Raw genomic sequence first — 25180 nt, 5'->3', positions numbered from 1 at the left:
GGATTGGCTGTCTGACAGGAGGCAGAGAGTTAGGATAAAGGGTTCTTTTTCGGAATGGCAGCTGGTGACAAGCGGTGTCCCGCAGGGTTCAGTGTTGGGGCCGCAGCTGTTCACGTTATATATTAATGATCTGGATGAAGGGACTGGGGGCATTCTAGCGAAGTTTGCCGATGATACGAAGTTAGGTGGACAGGCAGGTAGTACTGAGGAAGTGGGGAGGCTGCAGAAGGATCTAGACAGTTTGGAAGAGTGGTCCAGGAAATGGCTGATGGAATTCAATGTGAGCAAAAGCGAGGTCTTGCACTTTGGAAAAAAGAATATAAGCATGGACTACTTGGCTCACTTCATGGCTCACATCAACTCCATCCGACCAAACTGCCTTGATCCTTTGCAATTTGCGTACAGGCACAAGAGGTCGACACTAAACACCATCTCTCTGGCCCTACATTCATCCCAGAAATATCTGGATAACAAGGATACCTATTGTCAGGCTTCTGCTACTTGTCCAAAGCTCAGCCTTCAACGCTATAGTTCCAAATAAGCTCACCTCTAAACTCCCAGACCTAGGTCTCAACTCCCCTCTCTGTAACCTGGTCCTCAATTTCCTGACCCACAGACCACAGTCGGTAAGAATAGGCGACAACAGCTGTGCCAAGATAATCCCCAACACTGGTGCCCCACAAGGCTGCATATTCAGTCCCCTACTATACTCCTTGCATACTCACAACTGTGTGGCCAAAAGCTGACCCAACTCCATTTACAAGTTTGCCGACGACACTACCATTGTAGGTCAATCTCAAATAACAACGAGTCAGAATACAGGAAAGAGATTCAGTGCTTAGCAGCAAGATGCAAAGACAACAATCTCTCCATCAACGTCAGCAAAATGAAGGAGCTGGTCATTGACTTCAGGAGGCTGAGTGGAGGACACACGCCTGACTGCATCAATGTTGCTGAGGTGGAGATCGTCGAGAGCGTCAAGTTTCTAGGAGTGATAATTACCAACAATTCGTCCTGGTCCACTCAAGTCAACACAACGGTCTAGAAAGTACAACAATGTCTCTACTTCCTCAGGACACTAAGGAAAGTTAGCATGTCCACAAAGACTCTTACAAATATTTACAGATGCATCATAGAAAGCATTCCATCAGAGTGCATGATTTGGATGCTGGTGATGGACTGTGGTGTACGAAGTTAAAAATCTCACATCACCAGGTTATAGTCCAACAAGTTTATTTGGAAGCACTAGCTTTTGGAGCACTGCTCCTTCATCAAGTGGTTGTGGAATATAAGATCATAAGACACAGAATTTATAGCAACAGTTTACAGTGTGATGCCAATGAAATGACATATTGAAAAAGACTTGGATTGTTTGATATGTCTGTCATCTGTTAGAATGACCTTGTTGGTTTCAGTTCTTTCATATGTAAATCTCAGAACTTTTTTTAAAGTTATGTTCTCAAAAGAACTTTAACAATAGGATGCATCACAGTGTGGTGCAGCAACTGCTCTGCCCATGACCACAAGAAGCTAAAGAGTCGTGAATACAGCCTAGTCCATCACACAAACCAGCCTTCCATCCACTGACTCAATTTACACTTCCCGCTCCTTGGGAAAGCAAACAACACAATAAAAGATCCCTCCTACCCAGGTTGCACTCTCTTCCACCCTCTTCTGTTGAGCAGAAGATATAAAAGTTTGAATACACGTACAAACAGCTTCTTCCCCACTGTTGTCAGACTTTTGAACGGACTTGTCAAATGTTAATGCTGATCTCTTTCTCTCTCTGCACCTTCTCTGTGGCTGTAACACTGTAGTCTGCACTCTGTTTTGCTTTCCTGATGCACTTTATATAGCACACTCTGCCCATATAGCACACAAAACAACACTTTTTCACTGTATCAGGATACATGTGACAACAAAAATAAATCAAAGGAGTAATTCCATTAAGCTGGGTCAAAAAAGAGGCATTGAGTGAGGATGGTATGATCAACCTTGCAATCCAGTAGAGAAGAAAGAATGTACTACCATCAGTTATAGTGAATACTGATTGTGACCTTGGTTAGAGCTGTTCTTCTGCTACAGGAGAAGGATTCAAATACAGAGTCGTAAGAAATACAGACAAGGATTTTGGGAGGAACGGCACATTTGTGGATTGTGGTGAAGTATAGGAGGTTGCAGATGGAGTGGCAAGGAGAGAGGGTACAGATTGTTTCTAGCCAATATTGAGATGATGACAGTGATTTAGAAAGAGTGGAGCAGTAATCGAGGAAAGGCAATTGCTTACAGTGATAGAATCATACGACATGGAGACAACCCTTCAATCCTACCTATCCATGCCGACCATGTTTCCCAAACTAAACTAGTACCATTTGCCTGCATTTGGCCTAAATCTTAACAGGACTTATACACTTAATGGTAAGGTCCGAGGGAGTGTAGCTGAACAAAGAGACCTTGGAGTGCAGTTCATAGCTCCTTGAAAGTGGAGTCGCAGGTAGATAGGATAGTGAAGGCGGCATTTGGTATGCTTTCCTTTATTGGTCAGAGTATTGAGTACAGGAGTTGAGAGGTCGTGTTGCAGCTGTACAGGACATTGGTTTGGCCACTGTTGGAATATTGCGTGCAATTCTGGTCTCCTTCCTATTGGAAAGATGTTGTGAAACTTGAAAGGGTTGAGAAAAGATTTACAAGGATGTTGCCAGGGTTGGGGGATTTGAGCTATAGCGAGAGGCTGAACAGGCTGGGGCTGTTTTCCCTGAAGCATTGGAGGCTGAGGGGTGACCTTATAGAGGTTTACAAAATTATAAGGCTGATGGATAGGATAGGATAAATATACAAAGTCTTTTCCCTGGTGTTCCCTGGTCCAGAACTAGAGGTCATAGGTTTAGGCTGAGAGGGGAAAGATATAAAAGAGTCCTAAGGGGCAACTTTTACATGCAGAGGGCGGTACGTGTATGGAATGAGCTGCCAGAGGAAGTGGTGGAGGTTGGTACAATTGCAACATTTAAGAGGCATTTGGATGGGTATATGAATAGGAAGGGTTTGGAGGGATATGGGCTGGCAGGTAGGACTAGATTGGGTTGGGATATCTGGTCGGCATGGACAGGTTGGACCGAAGGATCTGTTTCCATGCTGTACATCTCTATGACTCTCAGCCTTTCCCATTTATATGTCTTTTATGTTTTAACTGTACTTGCATCTTCACTTCCTCTGGCAATTCATTCCACATACAAACCACTGTCTGTTTGAAAATGTTGCCCCTCAGGTCCTTTTAAATCTTTTCCCCTCACCTTAAAGATATGCCCCCTGGTTTTGAACTCCCCCAACTAATGGAAAAGACCTTGGCTATTCACCTTATCTATGCCCTCATGATTTTATAAAACTCTATAAGGTAACCCCTCAACCTCCTACACTCTAGTGAAAAAGTCTCAGACTATCTAGCCTCCCCAAGCATAACTAAAACCTTCCAATCTCAGTAATATTGTAAATCTTTTCCAAACCATCTCCAAATTAATAATTTCCTTTCTATAGCATAGCAACCAGAACCTTACACAGTACTTCCAAAAGTGGCCAATAAACATGTTCACCTCCTTCTGTGATACAGAGTTAAACACATTCTGTGAGAAGAAATCAGCCTTCAGCTCAGTCTGAAAATGGCATCCAGTTGTACATCCAGAGTCTGTGACCACTTGTTCTGGCCACACAGCTGACCCCACCCTCGCCTGCCAGGCAGGGAGGAGGGGGATACATTATCCGTGTGTTCGGTCTGTCCAGCCCTGTGTGAAGGTTCTGTTTTAATTAGAGCCCCTCCCAATTTTCCTAATACTGAATATAGGCCCAGTTGATCCAACGTCTTCTCATCCAACTGAGCCACCATCCCTAGAGGCAGTCTGGTCAACCTTCGCTGCATTCGATTGAACTCAGGATGGGGTCTGAACACATGTCTGCAGGCTGGACCTTTGAATTACTAGTCCAGAGACAGTGACATGCACAGCCGCCTGCACCCAGAAGGCGCAGACCCACTCCCCCTCCCCTCGAAAGTGGGCTACGGGTAACATTAGACAGAGGTGACAAAACAAAATTCCACCCAATCCTGCAGGAAAACCAATCCAAAGGATTGGTTTAAGATGATTCCCCCATCACCCACCCAGGCTGAGATTTTAGAAGAGATTGAGTTGGACTGTGCTGAACTTGACCCCACGAAAGCCTCTATACGAGGTCGGGGTCACACTGAGAGTGGGTACACAGGTAACCACTGCTTGCAAGGGGCTGGCATCCCCTATGAAATGGAGCAACTACCATCGAATGATGTTCATTTTGGAAGGGAGAACAAACAGAGTGGAAAAAAACCCCACAAAAGCCAATATCCCGTCACCAAGTCACCCTTGATTTAGACACTCATAGTACTTGACACTGGTCCAGTTTCCTCAGAGCCAGCTCTCAGAGTGAACAGAACCTCTGACACTCCTGTTTATATCTGTCAGCCAGGGCTCCCTGATTAGAGTATGTTTACAAGCAGGGCCATGAAGAGAGGTTGGGTCACAACAGTTTAATGGGATTGAGGTCATAGGCAGTGGGAGAGAACGTGAAGACTGCAGATGCTGGAGATCAGAGTTGAGTGTGTGGTGCTGGAAAAGCACAACAGGTCAGGCAGCATCCCAGGAGCAATCATAGGCAGTGGGACTGATGAACAAGATGAACTCAGAACTGTTTGGGAAAGAGATGGAAGATGAAACTGGAAAGAGAGAAAACAGCTGGGATTAGAGAGGTGACTTTTTATTTATTCGTTCATGAGATGTGCACTTTGTTAGCTGGCCCAACATTTATTTACCTGGAGCGAGGTGGGGGTAGGAGTCAACCACTTTGCAATGGGTCTCAGGAATAGCTAGAGTCAGGGAGGGTCCCAGAGGACTGGAAATTGGTGAACATGGATACTCCAGTTTAAAAAGGGAGTAAGGCAAAAGATGGAAAATTACAGGCCGATTAGCCTAACCTCTATCATGGCTACAATTTTGTAGACCATTCTGTAGGATGAGATTTCTGAATACTCGGAAGTGCATGGTAAAATAGGGCAAAGTCAGCATTGTGGTTTCATCAAGGGGTGGACATGCCTAAAAAATCTGCTAGACTTTTTTTGAGGAATTAATGAGCTGGTTAGACCAAGGAGAGCCAATGGATGTTATCTACCTGGACTTCAAGAAAGCCTTTGACAAGGTGCCGCACAGGAGGCTGCTGAGTAAGAAAAGTGCCAATAGTGTTAGAGGCAAGGTGGTAGCAAGGATAGAAGCTGGACTGTCTGGCAGAAACCAGAGAGTGGGGATAAAAGGGTCTTTCTCAGGAGGGAAGCTGGTGACAAGTGGTTTCTGCAAGGCCCAGTGTTAGAACCACTTTACACATTAATGGTCTAGATGAAGGAACCGAGGGCATCCTGGCTAAATTTGCAGATGATACAAAGATATGTAAAGGGACAGGTAGCATTGAGGAGATGGGGAGGCTGCAGAAGGATTTGGACTGGTTAGGAGAGTGGGCAAAGAAGTGGCAGATGGAGTACAACGTGGGAAAATGTGAGGTCATGCACTTTGGTAAGAAGAATAGAGACATGGGCAATTTTCTAAATGGGGAGAAAATTCAGGAGTCTGAAATAGAAAGAGACTTGGGAGTTCTAGTCCAGGATTCTCTCAAGGTAAACTTACAGGTTGAGTCAGTAGTTAGGAAGGCAAATGCAATGTTGGCATTTATTTTGAGAAGACTTGAATATAAAAGCAGGGATATACTTCTAAGGCTCTATAAAGCTCTGGTCAGACCACATTTGAAATATTGTATACAATTTTGGGCTCCGTATCTCAGGAAGGATGTGCTGGCCCTGGAGCATGTTCAGAGGAGATTCACAAGAATGGCCCCAGGAATGAAAAGCTTAGCATATGAGAAACATTTGAGGACTCTGGGTCTATACTTGGGAGTTTAGAAGTATGGGAGGGAGATCCAGAATCATTAAGAGGGAAATCAGAAGGGCAAAAAGGGGACATGAGATAACTTTGGCAAATATAGTTAAGGAGAATCCAAAGGGTTTTTACAAATACATTAAGGATAAAAGGGTAACTAGAGAGAGAATAGGGCCCCTCAAAGATCAGCAAGGCAGCCTTTATGTGAAGCCACAGGAGATGGGGAGATACTAAACGAGTATTTTGCATCAGTATTTACTGTGAAGGAGGACATGGAAAATATAAACTGTCGTGAAATAGATGGTGACACCTTGAAAAATGTCCAAATTACAGAAGAGGAAGTTCTGGATATCTTTAAATGCATAAAAGTGGATAAATCCCCAGGACTTGATCAGGTGTACCCTAGACCTCTGTGGGAAGCTAGTGAAGTGATTGCTGAGATATTTGTATCATTGATAGTCACAGGTGAGGTGCCAGAAGAATGGAGGTTGGCTAACATAGTGCCACTATTTAAGAAAGGTGGTAAGGACAAGCCAGGGAACTATAGACTAGTGAGCCTGACGTCAGTGGTGGGAAAGTTGTGAAATGGAATCCTGAGGGACAGAATGTACATGTATTTGGAAAGGCAAGGACTGATTAGGGATAGTCAACATGGTTCTGCGCATGAGAAACCATGTCTCACAAACTTGATTGAGTTTTTTGAAGAAGTAACAAAGATGATTGATGCGGGCAGAGCGGTAGATGTGATCTATATGGACTTCAGTAAGGCATTCGACAAGGTTCCCCATGGGAGACTGATTAACAAGGTTAGATCTCATGGAATACAGGAAGAACTAGCCACTTGGAAACAGAACTGGCTCAAAGGTAGAAGACCTTTGAGCCAGGTGGTGGTGGACGATTGTTTTTCAGATTGGGGGCCTGTGACCAGTGGAGTGCCACAAGGATCAGTGCTGGGTCCACTACTTTTCGTCATTTATATAAATGATTTGATGTGAGCTTAAGAGGTATAGTTAGTAAGTTTCAGATGACACTACAATTGGAGGTGTAGTGGACAGCGAAGAAGGTTACCTTGGATTAAAACAGTCTCTTAATCAGATGAGCCATTGTGCTGTGAAGTGGCAGATGGAATTTAATTCAGATAAATGCGAGCTGCTGCATTTTGGGAAAGCAAATCTTAGCCGGACGTATTCACTTGATGGTAAGGTCCTAGAGAGTGCTGCTGAACAAAGAGACCTTGGAGTGCAGATTGATAGCTCCATTAAAGTGGAGTCGCAGGTAGATAGGATAATGAAGATGACATTTGGTATGCTTTCCTTTATTGGTCAGAGTATTGAATACAGGAATTGGGAGGTCATGTTGTGGCTGTACAGGACATTGGTTAGGCCACTGTTGGAATATTGCGTGCAATTCTGGTTTCCTTCCTATCGGAAAGATGTTGCGAAACTTGAAAGGGTTCAGAAAAGATTTACAAGGATGTTGCCAGGGTTGGAGAATTTGAGCTATAGGGAGAGGTTGAATAGGCTGGGGCTGTTTTCCCTGGAGCTGAGGGGTGACTTTATAGAGATTTATAAAATCATGAGGGGCATTGATAGGGTAAATAGACAAGGTCTTTTCCTGGGTTGGGGGAATCTAGAACAAGAGGGGATAGGTTTAGGGTGAGAGGGGAAAGATATAAAAGAGACCTACGGGGCAACATTTTCACGCAGAGGGTGGTGCGTTTGTGGAATGAGTTGCCAGTGGAAGTTGTGGAGGCTAGTACAATTGCAACATTTAAATGGCATCTGGATGGATATATGATTATGAAGGGTTTGGAGGGATATGGGCTGGGAAGTGGCAAGTGAGACAAGATTGGGTTGGGATATCTGGTCAGCATGGACGAGTTGGGCAATTGGGTCTGTTTCCGAACTAAATCTTACAGAATACTGAATGGCCTGGACAGAGTGGATGCTGGAAAGACGTTTCCATTGGTAGGAGAGACTGGGACCCGAGAGCACAGCCTTAGAGTGAAGGGAAGATCTTTTAGAACGGAGATAAGAAGAAACTTCTTCAACCAGAGATTGGTGAATCTGTGGAATTCACTACCACTGAAGCTGTGGAGGCCAGGTCTTCGAGTATATTTAAGACAGAGATTGATAGAGACTTGATGGGCTGAATGACATAATTTCTGCTCCAGTATCTTATGGTCTTACAGTCAAAGTCATAGAGACGTATAGCACGGAAACAGACCTTTGGTCCAACTCGTCCATGCCGACCAGATGTCCCAACCCAATCTAGTCCCACCTGCCAGCACCCGACCCATATCCCTCCAAACCCTTCCTATTCATATACCCATCCAAACGCCTCTTAAATGTTGCAATTGTACCAGTTTTCACCACTCCCTCTGGCAGCTCATTCCATACACGTACCAGCCGCTGTGTGAAAAGGTTGCCTCTTAGGTCTCTTTTATATCTTCCCTCTCCCACCCTAAACCTATATGCCCTCTTAGTTCTGGACTCCCCGACCCCAGGAAAAAGACTTTGTCTATTTACCCTATCCATGCCCCTCATAATTTTTTAAACCTCTATAAGGTCACCCCTCAGCCTCTGACCCTCCAGGGAAAACAGCCCCAGCCTGTTTAGCCTCTCCCTATAGCTCAAATCCTCCAACCCTGGCATCTTCCTTGTAAATCTTTTCTGAACCCTTTCAAGTTTCACAACATCTTTCCAATAGGAAGGAGACCAAAAGTGCATGCAATATTCCAACAGTGGCCTAACCAATGTCCTGTACAGCAACATGACCTCCCAACTCCTGTACTCAATACTCTAACCAATAAAAGAAGCATACCAAACGCCTTCTTCACTATCCTATCTACCTGCGACTCCACTTTCAAAGAGCTATGAACCTGCACTCCAAGGTCTCTTTTTTTCAGCAACACTCCCTCAGACCTTACCATTAAGTGTGTAAATCCTGCTAAGATTTGCTTTCCCAAAATGCAGCACCTCACATTTATCTGAATTAAACTCCATCTGCCACTTCTCAGCCCATTGACCCATCTGATCAAGATCCGGTTGTACTCTGAGGTAACCCTCTTCGCTGTCCACTACACCTCCAATTTTGGTGTCATCTGCAAACTTACTAACTGTACCTCTTATGCTCACATCCATATCATTTATGTAAAGTAGAGGAACCAGCACCAATCCTTGTGGCACTCCACTGGTCACAGGCTCCAGTCTGAAAAACAACCCTCCAGCACCACCCTCTGTCTTTTACCTTTGAGCAAGTTCTATATCCAAATGGCTAGTTCTCCCTGTATTCCGCGAGATCTAACCTTGCTAATCAGTCTCCCATGGGGAACCTTGTTGAATGCCTTCCTGAAGTCCATATAGATCACATCTACCGCTCTGCCCTCATCAATCCTCTTTGTTACTTCTTCAAAAAACTCAATCAAGTTTGTGAGACATGATTTCCCATGCACTCATCCCTAATCAGTCCTTCCCTTTCCAAATACATGTACATCCTGTCCCTCAGGATTCCCTCCAACAACTTGCCCACCATAGAAGTCAGGCTCACTGGTCTATAGTTCCCTGGCTTGTCCTTACCACTTTTCTTAAACAGTGGCACCACGTTAGCCAACCTCCAGTCTATCTCAGCAAGAGGCCCAGCAATCACCTCTCTAGCTTCCCACAGAGTTCTAGGGTACACCTGATCAGGTCATGGGGATTTATCCATCTTTATGCTTTTCAAGACATCCAGCACTTCCTCTTCTGCAATATGGACATTTTGCAAGATGTCACCATCTATTTCCCTACAGTCTATCCATATACCTTTTCCATAGTAAATACTGATGCCAAATACTCATTTAGTATCTCTCTCATTTTCTGCGGCTCCACACAAAAGCTGCCTTGTTGATCTTGGAAGGGCCCTATTCTCTGAAGAAGGGCCTGTGCCCGAAACGTCGAATCTCCTGTTCCCTGGATGCTGCCTGACCTGCTGTGCTGTTCCAGCAATAAAGTTTCAACTTTGATCTCCAGCATCTGCAGACCTCACTTTCTCCCCTATTCTCTCCCTAGTTACCCTTTTGTCCTGAATGTATTTGTAAAAACTCTTTGGATTCTCCTTAATTCTATTTTCCAAATCTATCTCATGTCCCCTTTGTGCCCTCCTGATTTCCCTCTTAAGTATACTCCTACTTCCTTTATAATCTAAGGATTCACTCGATCTATCCTGTCTATACCTTACATATGCTTTTTTTTTCTTTTTCTTAACCAAATCCTCAATTTCTTTAGTCATCCAGCATTCCCTATACCTACCAGCCTTTCCTTTCAGATAAAAACAATGACTGCAGATGCTGGAAACCAGATTCTGGATTAGTGGTGCTGTAAAAGCACAGCAGTTCAGACAGCACCCGAGGAGCAGTAAAATCGACATTTCGGGCAAAAGCCCTTCATCAGGATGCTGCTGTGTATAACTGCTGTGCTTTTACAGCACCACTAATCCAGAATCAAGCCTTTCCTTTCACCCTAACAGGAATATACTTTCTTTGAATTCTCATTATCCCATTTCTGAAGGCTTCCCATTTTCCTGCCGTCCCTTTACTTGCAAACATCTGCCTCCAATCAGCTTTCGAAAGTTCTTGCCTAATACTGTCAAAATTGGCCTTTCTCCAATTTAGAACTTCAGCTTTTAGATCTGGTCTATCCTTTTCCATCACTATTTTAAATATAATAGAATTATGGTTGCTGGCCCCAAAGTGCTCCCCCACTGACACCTCAGTCACTTGCCCTGCCTTATTTCCCTGATGAAGGGCTTTTGCCCGAAACGTCGATTTTGCCTGTCCTCGGATGCTGCCTGAATTGCTGTGCTCTTCCAGCACCACTGATCCAGAATCTTATTTCCCAAGAGTAGATCAAGTTTTGCACCTTCTGTAGTGGGTACATCCACATACTGAAACAGAAAAATTTTCATGTACACACTTAACAAATTCCTTTCCATCTAAACCCTTAACACTGTGGCAGTCCCAGTCTATGTTTGGAAAGTTAAAATCCCCTACCATAACCACCCTATTATTCTTACAGATAGCTGAGATCTCCTTACAAGGTTGTTTCTCAATTTCCCTCTGACCATTAGGGAGTCTATAATGCAATCCCAATAAGGTGATCATCCCTTTCCAATTTCTCGGTTCCACCCAAATAACTTCCCTGGATTTATTTCCATATCCTCTCTCAGCACAGCTGTAACGCTATCCCTTATCAAAAGTGCCATTACCCTCCTCTCTTGCCTCTCTTTCTATCCTTCCTGTAGCATTTGTATCCTGGAAAATTAAGCTGCCAGTCCTGCCCATCCCTGAGCCACATTTCTGTAATTGCTATGATATCCCAGTCCCATGTTCCTATCGTCTTATAGTCTTAGGGTCTGGACTTGCTGTAGGCCAGACCAGGTTAGGATGGCAGATTCCTGACTTAATGAACATTAGTGAACCAGAGGGTTTTTATAGTGCTTACAGGTCTTTTTAAAATTCTGGATCTTGTGTCATTGAATTCAAATTTCACCATCTGCCACAGTGGATTTCAAACCCATGTCCCGAGATCATTGGCTTTGGATTACTATTGTAGTGACGACCACCTGATGAAGGAGCAGCGCTCCGAAAGCTAGTGCTTCCAATTAAACCTGTTGGACTATAACCTGGTGTTGTGTGATATTTAACTATTGTAGTGACATTATTACTACACCAGCACCCTTCCCAAGAATCTGGTGAAAAAGAGGGAGAAGCAGAGTCAATTGAACACATGGTCTCTCTAGCATTGTCATTTGTAGACTCTTTTCATTCGATGATGAAAGTGAGAGGAGAGAGTGTTAATGAAACAATGATAGAGAAAAGAAGTTGGACATTGTTCCTGAGAAAGAACTCAAAATGTAGATGTTTTTAGAAAAGGACAATTTGGCCATGTGGTGCTTGACACAATCCAGTTGGACTGGTGATTAAATCTTCAAGGCTGGAGAAAAGAAGATGATGGAAAAAAAAGGAAGGTGAAGAAGACGATAGAAGTATTGATCATGCAAAGAAGTAGGACAAATTCTCCTTTGATCAAATTATTTGGTATCAGTCCAATGCAAAAGAGATTGAATCAGGCAGACTCCAGTATTCAATCATCTGCAGGTTAATGCTGCAGCAATGAATTACATCAAATCATTTGATCTTCATTGAACAATGGGTCTGGGAGTCTTGAAATCATTTTAGTCACAAGTAGAACAAACATGGAACAAGATGATGCCCAACAAAAACAGGTGATGTTGTACCGATTCAAGTAGTTGGATGAATATGTGGTTGGGTTGGCTGAATTTCCAGAAATGTATTCAATAATGTATGGGAATAAGAGATTGTGTAGATCATTCCCTCAAGAGATTTGAATGGATGAAGAAGGTTGCATGTTAGTTGCTCTCAAATTGTAAAAGGAAGGGGACTTCTCTTTTCCCCAAGCTCCGCTATTGTTTACAAGTCATTAATTGTTTCTCTCACCTGAATATTTGGGTTCTGAGCATTAAGATCTGCATTTGTCAGGTCAGGGAAATTCTTCAGGTCCAGGACGAAAGGATCCACTTCCTCCAAGTTGGACCCAAAGTTTGGCTGTGCCTGAGTGCCCTGCGTCTGTTGAGGTGACCACCGCTGCTTGTGGTGTTGCTGGCTGTTCTGCTTCCAACTCTCCAGCTTGTTGTTTTCCTCGGGCCTCTGAGTCGACCTCGGCATTGATTGGCTTTTGACCTTTGGAACAAAGCAGCAAGATTCAGTCACAGGATGTAACAGTAATAGTTGCCTCAGGCATGTTTGTAGAGTGAAAGAAATGCTTTGTTGGTTTATGTTCGACTCCCTCAATCTGTAGAAGATGTTAACTATTGCTGTGCTATTGTTTGAAACAATCTCTGTCCAGAGCCAAGAGCCTGTTCAGGGCCTGGCCTTGCAAAGCTGACTTATTCACCTAGCAGTAGTGGACTGTGCTTATCCTGAACTAAATTACACTCTTCCTTTGAAATAGAGTACAATTTATTATGTGTCTGTTCTGTTAATTAATTCTGTTGGATTGAACAGGGCAGGTGACCGAGTCAAGTTGGGGAGCACTTTGGAGCCAGCGGCCATAATTCTATTAGATTTAAAATTGTGATGGAAAGGACAGATCAAATGTAACATTTGAAGTTCTAATTGGAGAAAGGCCAATTTTGACGGGTTTAGGAAAGAACTTTCAAAAGCTGCTTGGGGGCAGATGTTCGTAAGTAAAGGGACAGCTGGAAAATGGGAAGCCTTCAGAAATTAGATAACAAGAATCCAGAGAAAGTGTATTCCTGTCAGGGTGAAAGGGAAGGCTGGTAGGTATAGGGAATGCTGGATGGCTAAAGAAATTGAGCGTTTGGTTAAGAAAAAGAAAGAAGCATATGTCAGGTATAGACAGGATAGATTGAGTGATTCCTTAGAAGAGTATAAAGGCAATAGGAGTACACTTAAGAGGGAAATCAGGAGGGCAAAAAAGGGACATGAGACAGCTTTGGCAAATAGAATTAAGGAGAATCCAAAGGGTTTTACAAATACATTAAGGACAAAAGGGTAATAGGGAGAGAATAGAGCCCCTCAAAGATCAGCAAGGCGGCCTTTGTGTGGAGCTGCAGAAAATGGGGAAGATACTAAATGAGTATTTGGCATCAGTATTTACTGTGGAAAATGATATGGAAGATATAGAATGTACGGAGAAAGATAGCGACACCTTGAAAAATGTCCATTTACAGAGGAGGAAGTGCTGATTTCTTGAAACGTATGAAGGTGGATAACTCCCCATGACCTGATCAGGTGTACCCTAGAACTCTGTGGAAAGCTAGAGAAGTGATTGCTGGGCCTCTTGCTGAGATATTTGTATCATCAATAGTCACAGGTGATGCTGGAAGACAAGAGGTTGGTGTGGTGCCACACTTTAAGAAGGATAGTAAGGACAAGCCTTATTAGACCACTGAGCCAGACGTCGGTGGTGGACAAGTTGTTGGAGTGAATCCTGAGGGACAGGATGTACATGTATTTGGAAAGGCAAGGACTGATTATGGATAGTCAACATGGCTTTATGCTTGGGAAATCATGTCTCACAAACTTGATTGAGTTTTTTGAAGAAGTAACAAAGAGAATTGATGAGGGCAGACCGGTAGATGTAATCCAAATGGACTTCAGTAAGGCGTTCAACAGGGTTCCCCATGGGAGACTGGTTAGCAAGGTTAGATCTCATGAAATACAGGGAGAACTAGCCATTTGGATACAGAACTGGCTCAAAGGCAGAGGGTGGTGGTGGAGGGTTGTTTTTCAGACTGGAGCCTGTGACCAGTGGAGTGCCACAAGGATCAGTGCTGGGTCCTCTACTTTTTGTCATTTATATAAATAATTTGAATGTGAGCATAAGAGGTATGGTTAGAAAGTTTGCAGATGAAGGTGTGGTGGACAGCGAAGAAGGTTACCTCAGATTACAATGGGATCTTGATCAGATGGGCCAATGGGCTGAGAAGTGGCAGATGGAGTTTAATTCAGATAAATGTGAGGTGCTGCATTTTGGGAAATGAGGGGCATGGATAGAGTAAGTGGCAAAGTCTTTTCCCTGGGGTCATAGAGTCCAGAACTAAAGGTCATAGGTTTAGAGTGAGAGGGGGAAGATATAAAAGAGACCCAAGGGGCAACTTTTTCACACAGAGGGTGGTACGTGTATGGAATGAGCTGCCAGAGAAAATGGTGAAGGCTGGTACAATTGCAACATTTAAGAGGCATTTGGATGGGTAGATGAATAGGAAGGTTTTGGAGGGATATGGGCTGAGTGCTGGCAGGTGGGACTAGATTGGGTTGGGATAACTGGTCAGCGTGGACGAGTTGGGCTGAAGGGTCTGTTTCCATGCTGTACATCTCTATGACTCTATGAACAGACATATAATGTTGTGGTAATGTTATGTGCTTTATATCTTTCCACATTTCAACCTGATATCCCAGAAAAATCACTTTAATCTGGAATGACAGAGGCATGCTATCTGCTTTCTCGATGAAGGCTTTTAAATCTGCCAAACAAATTTCAATTTGTGGGACCCACTATGAAATAATGAACCCATGGACCTCACAAGATACGTTAGTATCTAGTGAATGGAAGGACTGTATTTATTAAATGCTAAGGGGCTGAGGTATTGCCCCCAGTTGGAAACCATTTTATAATGACAACAATGTCTTCTGCGCAATTCTGCTGTTAAACTTTGTTATTTTGTGGATTCAAACAAATGCAAGGTTACTGGGAGTTTGAGCGCTATTTGTGCTATTTGGAATGTATTTGCAAATGTTGGGTTTTAGGGTATTAAAAAACAAAAGTTGGGATAAGAGGTTTTTTTTATGGATTGTAATCTGTAACTAACGGAGTGCCACAGGGAACAATACTGGGGCTATAATTATTTACAATGTATATTAATGACTTGGATGAGGAATGTGAACATATTATAGCCAAGTTTGTGGATGACACACCAAAATAGGTGGGGAAGCAAGTGGTGAAGATGACACAAAGAGTCCAAAGAGAAATACGGACAGATTCAGCAAGTGGTGGAAAACTTGGCAGATGGAATATAATTTGGGCGAATGTGAATTTATGCACTTTGGCAATAAGAACAGGGGAGCTGAATTTTATTTAAATGGAGAAAGCTACTGAACAGAGGACTGTGGGAGTCCTCGTACGTAAATCACAAAAAGCTAGTATTCAAGTTCAGTAGGTAATAAAGAAGGCAAATGGAATATTGGCCTTTATTTCAAAGGGAATGGAAGTTAAAAATAAGGAAGCCTAGCAAAAACTACACAAGGCACTATACAAGTCAGACCACAACTGGAATACTGTGAACAGTTTTGGGCTCTTTAACTAATGAAAGATGTACTGGCATTGGAAGCAGCCCACAGAAGGTTCACTCGACTGATACCAGCTATGGAGAGGCTGTCTGATGAGGAGAGGTTGAGGAGTTCACACCTGTACTTTTAGAAATGTATAAGAATGAGAGGCGACCTTTTTGAAACATACAGAATTCTAAGAGGACTTGAAAGGATAGATACAGAAAGTTTGTTTCCCCTTGTGGGACAGTCTCGGACCAGAGAGCATCATCTCAGCATAAGGAATTAGGTCAGAGATGAGGAGGCATTTCTTCTCTCAGGGTTGTGAATTTGAAGAATTCTTTACCATGAAGGGATGTTGAGGCTGGGCCAATATATTCAAGGCTGAGATAGACATTTTTATTCAGTAAAGGAATCAAAAGTTATGGGGAAAATGCAAGAAAGTGAAAGATTATCTGATCAGTCAGTATCTCATTGAACGGTAGAGTATTCTCGATGAGCTGATTGGCCTATGTCTCTTATGTCTTATGATCTTAAAGCCTGAACTAAACATTGTTAAATTTAAGTTGAAATCTATCAGCCTTTAAAATAGAAAGGTAGATCCTTAATACAAAAAAAGTATCTATTTTCTTTAAAAACAATTTACAGACAATTGCTGAAAAGAGAAATTTTGTCAAAGCTTTTTGTCATGCACTCATTAGGACAAATGCAGGAATGCCAAATTTCAAACAAGCTGTTGTGATTAGTTGGAATTTGGCATTCTTGTTTTTGTTATGATGGGTGCAAGATGAAAAGCTTCAGAAACATGTCTCTCTTTTCAGAACTACTTAAATTCTGTACTACCACTGAACTTAGAGGTTTTTGAATGCAGAAATACCTCAAATTGCCTTGTAAAGCATGGAAATAGACATCAAACAGAAGATGAAAGGGTTCAAATATGGTGAAAGATTGCATACATCTGGCTAGTATTTAAGAAACTGCCTTTTCTTTTACTTACATTTACTCTACTTTTCTGAAACACTGAACTATTCATCTCAGGGGCTTTTATTTTAAAAACCTCATTTAAATATACGCAAACAACATGTCAGAAAACTCTCAACACTCTCGGAGGACTCAAAAAAATTGTACTGAAACAATGTCTCCCATTTTTGACACCCAACATAGAAATATAAATAAAACTTTAAGAACCTATATGTTCTGTCCACATTACAGCCCAGGTTTCCAAATGACAATATGTTGTGATCCTCCATCACAAAGTGCTTGAGATTTAAATAATCTGATAGGATAGATAGGAAAAAGTAAGTGATTGGTTCTGGTGGGCAGATGAGAATACGAAATGGCATAATTTTAGAATTCCAGCAAGGCTGTTTGGGGGTGGGGGATGTCAGAATGCATTCAACACAAAGGACAATGTAAATTTAGAACTCAAGGAAGTATGGATTAATTGAATAACTAATATTGGTTGATTCTTCTTGAACGAGGATATTAAGGGAAATGGAACCAAAGCAGCAAAGATATAATCAGAAACAAAAGCAAAAATTGCTGGAAAAACTCAGGACTGGCAACATCTGTGGAGAGAAGTCAGAGTTAATATTTTAGGTCCAGTGATCCTTCTTCAGAAAACTGAGGACTATCTTTGGAGACAAAAGAGAAGGCACAGACTTTGTAAACTGTCAGAATGACAGCATTGCCAAGATAAATTCAGTGAAGGGAAACTTCCCAACCCACAGAATAAATGTTTTTGTTCTCTCTCTGTCTCAGTCTAATGTATGTCTTCTTTTCCTTGCTTTTTATATTTTTTGCGGTTTCCTGTGGTACGATTCTCAGCAGATGAGTATAGCATTAACATTCCTTCACAGCGACCAACTACAGAGACAAATCCTGAAGAATGGACCAAATACAGGGCACTGACATCAATTCATGGGAATTTTCCAGGGAGTGGCTTGATCTCCCAGCATACTTGTTGTCCCACGAGGCCGGAGTGTGCCTCTTGAGACGAGGTCTTAGCCATGAGAATAAAATAGGAACCGCATCAGGTCATCCAGTCCATGATCCATATTCAGTAAGGCTACCTTCTGCCTCAATGTTATTTTCACGTCCTAACTCGACACTTCCTGACTCCCTTTAACAGCACAAAACTGTCAATCTCCTGACTTGCAGAAATTCAAATGATGGACAATCCATGAATAATATTCCTGAAGGAAAGTCATATCGTATCTCTCCTCAGATGCTGGATTAGTGGTGCTGGAAGAGCACAGCAGTTCAGGCAGCATCCAAGGAGCTTCGAAATCGACGTTTCGGGCAAAAGCCCTTCATCAGGAATAAAGGCACCACTAATTCAGAATCTGGTTTCCAGCATCTGCAGTCATTGTTTTTACCTCATTGATTTTAACCCTACTGCGAATCCTCTTGCAAGGATGCCTGCCTTGAAGAAGTTTTCCTCCTCTCTCTACAAGAATTTCAGGGAGTCCCTCTCCCACTGCAACTCCCAGGTCATTTCCTCTGCCCTGAAGCTCTTCAACCATGTCGTGAAACAAACTCGCTACCACAGCCACATCCGTAACCAACTCATCCCACACGGACTCTACGCTACTTTCTCCACACCCCCACCCTCCTCTAGCTTATCTATCCACGCTTCAGGCTCACTGCCTTTATTCCTGATGAAGGGCTTTTGCCCGAAATGTCGATTTCGAAGCTCCTTGGATGCTGCCTGAACTGCTGTGCTCTTCCAGCACCACTAATCCAGAATCTGGTTTCCAGCGTCTGCAGTCATTGTTTTTACCTCCACAGATGCTGCCAGACTGGCTGAGCTTCTCTAGCTTCTTCTGCATTTGATGGAGAATCCGTGTCTCACTGGGGTAGAGAATTCCAAAGATTCACAGCCTCATTTCAGTCCTAAATGATCAAGGTATATCCTTAAGGACTAAATTGTCCAGCCAGAGGAAACAATCTCTTAACATTTATCGTATCATCAAACCCTCTCAGAAATTTAATATCTTTCAGTGGGATTACCCCTCAATCTTCAAAACTTCAGAGAATAAGGGCCTGTTAAATAAAGCCATGATTTCAACTTAATTCATCGGTGGATTTTCCTTCATGTGCGGGGGAGTTTGCAAGTTTAGTTACTGGGCTATGCAGTGAAGTTGACTGTTTAAGACCAGTTCTGCCCATTGGTTATCTTCATAAATGCTCATTCAAAAGAGCCGGGAGCAGAAAAGTCTCTTTAAACCGGCAAGAGCTTGTGATATGGAGTGTGCTGCCTGAAATGGCAATTTCAACAGTAACTTTCCAAAAGGAATTGGAGAAGTGGTTCTAAGTAGAATAGCTCACAGGGTTATGAGCAAGTGGACTGATTGGAAAGTGCTTTCACAGGCATAATGGGCTGAAAGGCCTCATTCTGTGCTGCATAATCCAATGAGGCCGGCCTTGTATCAGAGAAGTTCATTGCCCCTTGTGAAAGAGCCTATGTGGATTACTATGAATTTCTGGAATGTCGTGATGGGGGTGATATTGTGGTAATATCACTAGCCTAATAATTCAGAACCCCAGGCCGTTGTTCTAGGGACATGGGTTTGAATCTCACCAAGGCAGGTGGTGATAATTTGAATTCAACAAAAGTCTGAAATTGAAAGCTGGCCTAATGACCTCTTGTCGATGGTTAAAACCCACTAATGTTCTTTAGGAAAGGAATGTGTCATCTTCACTTGGTCTAGCCGACACACGACTCCAGACCAGAGCAATGTGGATAACTCTGAACTACCATCTGGGCAATAAATACTGGCTCAGTCAGAAATTCCTGCAATCCATGAACAAAATTGAAAATACAAAGGCATTCTGTAACTCCCAGGAAGATGAGCTGGTGGGGTTGCCAACCCTCCAGTTTTGCCCTGGAGTTTGCAATGATTGAAGATTCATTCAAATAGTTTTCGTTGCGCTGTGAACATTTTGTTTTGTTAGAAAAGTTACAAAATATTGGCAAACTGCAGCAGGAAGGCACAGTGGGTGAAGACTGTTTAACCAGCTGAGGTAGTTAAGGAGAGTGGGTCAAGTCACACAATGAAACCTATCAACCAGAGTTGACAACTTAATGAGTGAATGTAGTCGAATTGATCTTCTGATTTACTTCCTACCAAAAATAAGGTCAGAGCACTGACCCAGTTTGTAACTGCCCAAGTTGAAGGGTCATGTTGACGAAATGAAGTACGAGTCATTGCTGGAAAAGGCACCATCTTCAGGGCAGCAGCTGTCAAAGCGACCCAGTCTTAAGGGCTCTTTGCCTGAAACTCATTCCACATCCAAAATACTGTCGCCACTGACAATACCATGATACAATTGTACTCCCTTATAGCGGTAATGTGTTCATCAAGCAACAATATGCTCTTGGTCTGCCCACTCCCAGGTGAAGGAAAGCAGTGAAAGAATAAATTTACCATCTTCCGGCACCTTACTCATTCTCAGAATCTTAAGCAGCTACTGTTGAAGGCTTGTAACTTCAGAAGCCCTGCGACTCTCCATGATCTCTATCCTTCTCCAGTTCTGGCCTCTTGTGCAGCCCCAATTTTCATGAGGCCTCAGGTCTTTTCTCAGCATCTACAGTTTTAATTCTCTCTTCTACATTGATACCCCTTGAATCCTACGTCCCACCGGTCTCATGCAGCACGGTGTCAGGTTTTGATTGCTAACCTTTGGACATTTTGCTACATTAAAGGTGGTGTATAAATTGTTGCTGTTAAGCAGGAAGTGAGATAGCAAATCTATGCAGCCTCCTGCAGTCCCTTATAAACAGCAATGAGATGATGACCAAGTCATCAGGATTTTGTGGGGTGTGGGGGAGGGAGGAGTGAAGGGAGAGAGAGGTGGGAGAGAGAGAGAGAGGATATCAAGTTTTGGTATCAATATATCAACAAAGATATAAACAAATCAACATTAAGAAGAGGGAGTTCAGTGGGTGCTGGATTCTGGAGACTCAGTATGTTATCTCTGCCATTTCACAATTGCTGCAGTGAAGTTCAGGACCCCCACATGACCACCAACATGGTCTTACTCTTACAGCACCATTCACAGTAACATTCCACTCTGTGTCCACATCACTCTCACAGAGAAAGAGAGAGAGAGAGAGAAAATCAATGAGTGGGCTGCAGTGGGGTTGGCTAGGAGTGAGAGAATGGGGAGAGAGAGTCAGAGTGTGTGTGTGTATATGGGGAAGAGAATGGGATTTTTGGATAGGGAGTGGGCAGGGAGAGAAAGTGAGTAGAGAGAGTCGGATGGATAGAGTCAGGGGGGGAAGAGAGAGCGAGTCGAGAGAGAGAGTCAAGAGAGAGAGAGTCAAAAGAGAGTGGGGAGAGGGAGAAAGCAAGATGGGGAAGGAATTGTAAGGGGAGACACAGAGGGAGAGTGGGGGTGGTAGGAAAGGAAGAGCGAATGAAGAGAAAAAGAGAGTAGAGAGGGTGAGAGAAAAGGGGCAAGGGGAAGGAATGGAGAGGAGAAAGTATCTAGTAAATAGAGAGAAAAAAACAAATATAGCGCTGAGCATAGAGTTAGAGGAAAAGAAAGTAAACAAGAGGAGAGGGGAAAAGAGAGAGTAGATGCACACACTGGGATCTGGAGCAGAAAGTGTAACTCAATCGTCCCCTCCCAAATCCACGATTACTGAAACTATGCTGAGAACAGAATAAACGACAGGTCAAGTTACAGGGCTGAATTCCTCCAAGTATGATGTGGAGATGTTAATGTTGGATTGGGATGGACAAAGTCAGAAGTCAATGTTAGTGACGTTCACCTGACGATGGGGCAATGCTACAAAAGCTTGTGATTTCAATAAACCTGTTGGACTATAATCTGGTGTCATGTGACTTCTGACTTCCTCCGAGTAGGACAGGCTTGCATTTTTCAATAGAAGGAATTATGATAGTTATTCATAAAACAAATAAGTAAAATGCCCAATAGTTTGACTTTGATTTTGTATGGGTTTTAATATCAGAGCTACCAGCAGTGAGACATTACTCATGAATAAGACTTCAAAAAGTGAGTCAAACCAGAGCTATGCCCACCAGAGTTTGAGTGTTTCACCTACAATCAGGAACAGATGAGATCTGAAGAAATCCTCATCATTGGATCAAATCAAAAGCACATCACAGAACAACAGAAACAGTGCTCATTGCAATACATTGAAAATCAATGATGAGAGCTTGTGAAAGACATCAATCATTCTGTGAAAGGGTGGGGGGGATGTAGGGTTTGGTCATAAAAATACTTCTGAAAGCAGGCCATCTGGTGAACACGTTTAGTTTGAACTCCTTAGGCCTTACTGGAATTACACACAATTTGAAGAGGAATGAGTATGACCACAAGGGCCCATATTAACCAGAATCTCTCCATTGGGACCCCTACTAACCAGAGTCTCCTCACCATGAGAAATGTCACACAATCTCTTCTGAGTGAAAGGCAAGTGTTTGAGGAGCAGTTCCTGGGATTTCTTGAGTGAATTTTGGAGCCGGAACCCCTCCCCACTACACACAAAAACAAACAAACGATCAAAGCCCCTTACTTAGCCCATGCAGAATGACAGTCTGCCTATAGTCTAGGAGGGATGGAGGGTGTTTTGGCTGCAGCAGTAGTTTGGAGTTTGAGTCCTTGGCACAAAGCCCTGCTGGCTGACTATTGGTGGTGTGTGTGAGTGCATATGTCTGTCTCATCCCAGGACAAACAGTCTGTCCCTCCAGGGTATATGAACCCTTCCTGGGCCTCTGACTTTGAAACATTATGAAGGGAAGGGACTGTAAATGTTTACAGGTGCAATACCTCAGAGAAATTGAAGGTTTCACTACATTTTTAAAGCACATGGGCAAAGTTATATATATTTTTAAAAAATGAGTTGAAGCAAAACTGACCCCAACATATAAACCTCAACTCTCCCCAATGACCAAACCAAAACCCTCTCCCTGGGTGACCTGAACTGTAACTCAGTGAAGTCAAACTCTCCTGTAGCTCAAAGTTATTAAAAGGGGCGTATGCAGCAAGCAGTAACTCAGAGTGTTAGAGAACTACAGCACAGCAGATTTGAACTGTGAGCCAGTGGCGATACAACTCTGGGCTCCTGTCAGCCCAGCCTGAGTTTAGGCACCAGCTCGTATCCCAGCCCTAATCCCGGGAGAGGAGCGGAGAAGAGGGTTTCAGACTGAGCTGCATGCAGTTTTGATTAAAAAAAATTCTAAGACTTAATACAGGAAACAGGGAGCAGGCTTCCTTGTTTAACAGCAAGAAGCTGTAAACATTCAAACTTGGCAAGAACATGCACAGGCACACGAACAGATACATATACAGATAGCACACATACAAACACAGACACAAATACAAGGGACACACAAATACATACAGCCACATACAAACAGACACAAATACAGTGCAACACATCATTACAGGCAAATTACAGATAAGCAAGGATAAATTCACACATCGAGACACAAACATAGATAGACATGCACAAATACACACAAATGCAAACAGACACACAGACATGTACATATACAGACACAAATATAGACAGGCACACACAAGTAGGTGGAGTGGCTATGCTAAACTACCCATAATGTTCAGGGATGAGTAGGTTAGTGTATAAGCATAGGAATGCAGGGTTACAGGGACAGGGTAGGGAGATGGGTCTGAGTGAGATGCTCTTCGGAGGATCGGCATGGACTTGTTGAGCCGATTGACCTGTTTCCACACTGTAGGGATTCTATGAAATATATAACACACAAACCCAGCGCAGAAAGGCAAACACAAATAATGTACCTTCATAATACAGATCCCACTTTCTACTGATATAACTTCTCAGCTTTCAAGTATTTACCTTGCTCCATCTCTCTGGACGTTTTTATTTTTTTTTAAAAAAAGCTAATATGATTTAAAATCAATCCAAGGACACTGACTCACCTCGCCTCCCGTGCTGCTACTGCTCGTTCCCTGCTGACTGCTCGGCTGCAGTTTGCCGGTTGGCAGTGCCTGGAGCAAGACCAAGAAAGTGGTGAGAGAGATGAGGGCCAGGAACTGAAAGGTCTCTCTGATCAGCCGCATCACCTCGCCGTGTGCCTCAACGTGTTTATGTGAAATAACCTTTGGAGAGTGGAGCTGGGGGAGGGAGGGAACCTAGAAAGTGTTCTTTTTCTCAGAATGTGCACCTCTCCCGCTCAGATAAGGTTCAGTTTCTCTACAAGTCGCTGCTGGAGTCACTCCAAGTCTACACAGTCGGTGTTCAGGATAAATGCGATCTTCGCCTCCCCCCACCCCTCCAAACTCTCTTCCCTCAAACCCTCCCTCAGCTGCAGTCCAATGTCCTTCCACTAAATACCTTTTCCAACCTTTAGTCTAGCTCCTATCTAAAACTGACCCTATCTGGATCGAGACGGAGGAATATCGAAGATACAAATATATATTTTTACAAAAGTTTGAATTTTTCAAACGAATCCCGTTCTCTTTCGACTGAAGCGTCCTTTCTGCTTAGTCTCTTGTGTGCTAGCGTTGATGTCAGTGGAGGGTTCCTCTGTGTGTGTGTGTGTCTCTCTCTCTCTCTCGGTACATTTATATTTTCCCTGCTCTGTTCCCCGAAGCTTCAGTCGACTCTGGTGACTATAAAAGCCCGAAACACCCAAGACGTCAACAGTTTCAGTGACGTGTGGGTTGATTTGGAGGTGGGAGAGAATAATAAAGTACATTGAAGGGAGAGGAGTTACAGAGGCGGGAGGTAGGAGACAAGAGGTGATAATCCCCGAGTTAGGGACGGTCTGGAAGTGTTGGCAAACTTTAGACAAATTGGGAGCAATGAGTGGGAGTCACACAAGGAGCGTGGGAAGCGGTGAACAGATGGGGGAATTAGAGAGAGAGAGTTTAGAGGGCGGCTGGAGAGGCTTAAGGTCAGAGGTAACAAGGTGGAGAAGGATTGAATTGGAAGTAACGGCAGATATTCAGGTCAGAGAGAAGCAGACGGTGGTGGTTTGGGGGGGGGGGGGGCGGGGGAAGAGAGCGAGCAAAAATAAGATGAGCCATGTTGGGAGAGTAAAGGACAAGGTCCAAGGCATGTGAATAATTAGTACTAGAACTAAAGTACAGTGCACTCACCGACAGAATAGGTGCAACAACAAAGGGGACTGTAGCCAGGGAGGGAATGAAAGAGAAACCAGAATGGGTTGCAGAGACATGGACGCATCAAAATTTTGGCAATGAATTGAGGTTGCAAGTGGTGAAGAAAATCAACTAGGAGATCGGAGGCAGATTCTAATGAGCAGGGTCGATTGTGCCTCTCAAATTTTATTGAGTTCTTTGAGAAGGTGACCAAACAGATGGCTGAGGGGAAAAGCAGTTGATGTGGTGTATATATATTTCAGTTAGGCAT

General features: G+C 43.3%; 1 protein-coding gene across 1 annotated transcript in view; it reads right to left on the bottom strand.

The window, feature by feature from the left end:
- The window catches only part of ism2a (isthmin 2a), an 80984-nt gene extending 56208 nt beyond the window's left edge, over nt 1-24776 (bottom strand). Inside the window, exons 1-2 of the mRNA XM_043697045.1 lie at nt 23725-24776; nt 12439-12681 (exon numbers count right to left, since the gene is read on the bottom strand). Of these exons, the coding sequence (XP_043552980.1) occupies nt 12439-12681; nt 23725-23865 (384 nt within the window). The 5' untranslated portion in view covers nt 23866-24776. The remainder of the gene's footprint in view (nt 1-12438; nt 12682-23724) is intronic.
- Nucleotides 24777-25180: the final 404 nt, after the last annotated feature.

The sequence above is a fragment of the Chiloscyllium plagiosum genome, chromosome 10, assembly GCF_004010195.1.
Source record: "Chiloscyllium plagiosum isolate BGI_BamShark_2017 chromosome 10, ASM401019v2, whole genome shotgun sequence".
In the NCBI taxonomy this organism is placed as follows: Eukaryota; Metazoa; Chordata; class Chondrichthyes; order Orectolobiformes; family Hemiscylliidae; genus Chiloscyllium; species Chiloscyllium plagiosum.
Note: the sequence above shows the minus strand (reverse complement) of the source record. Positions and strands in the feature narration are given on the sequence as shown.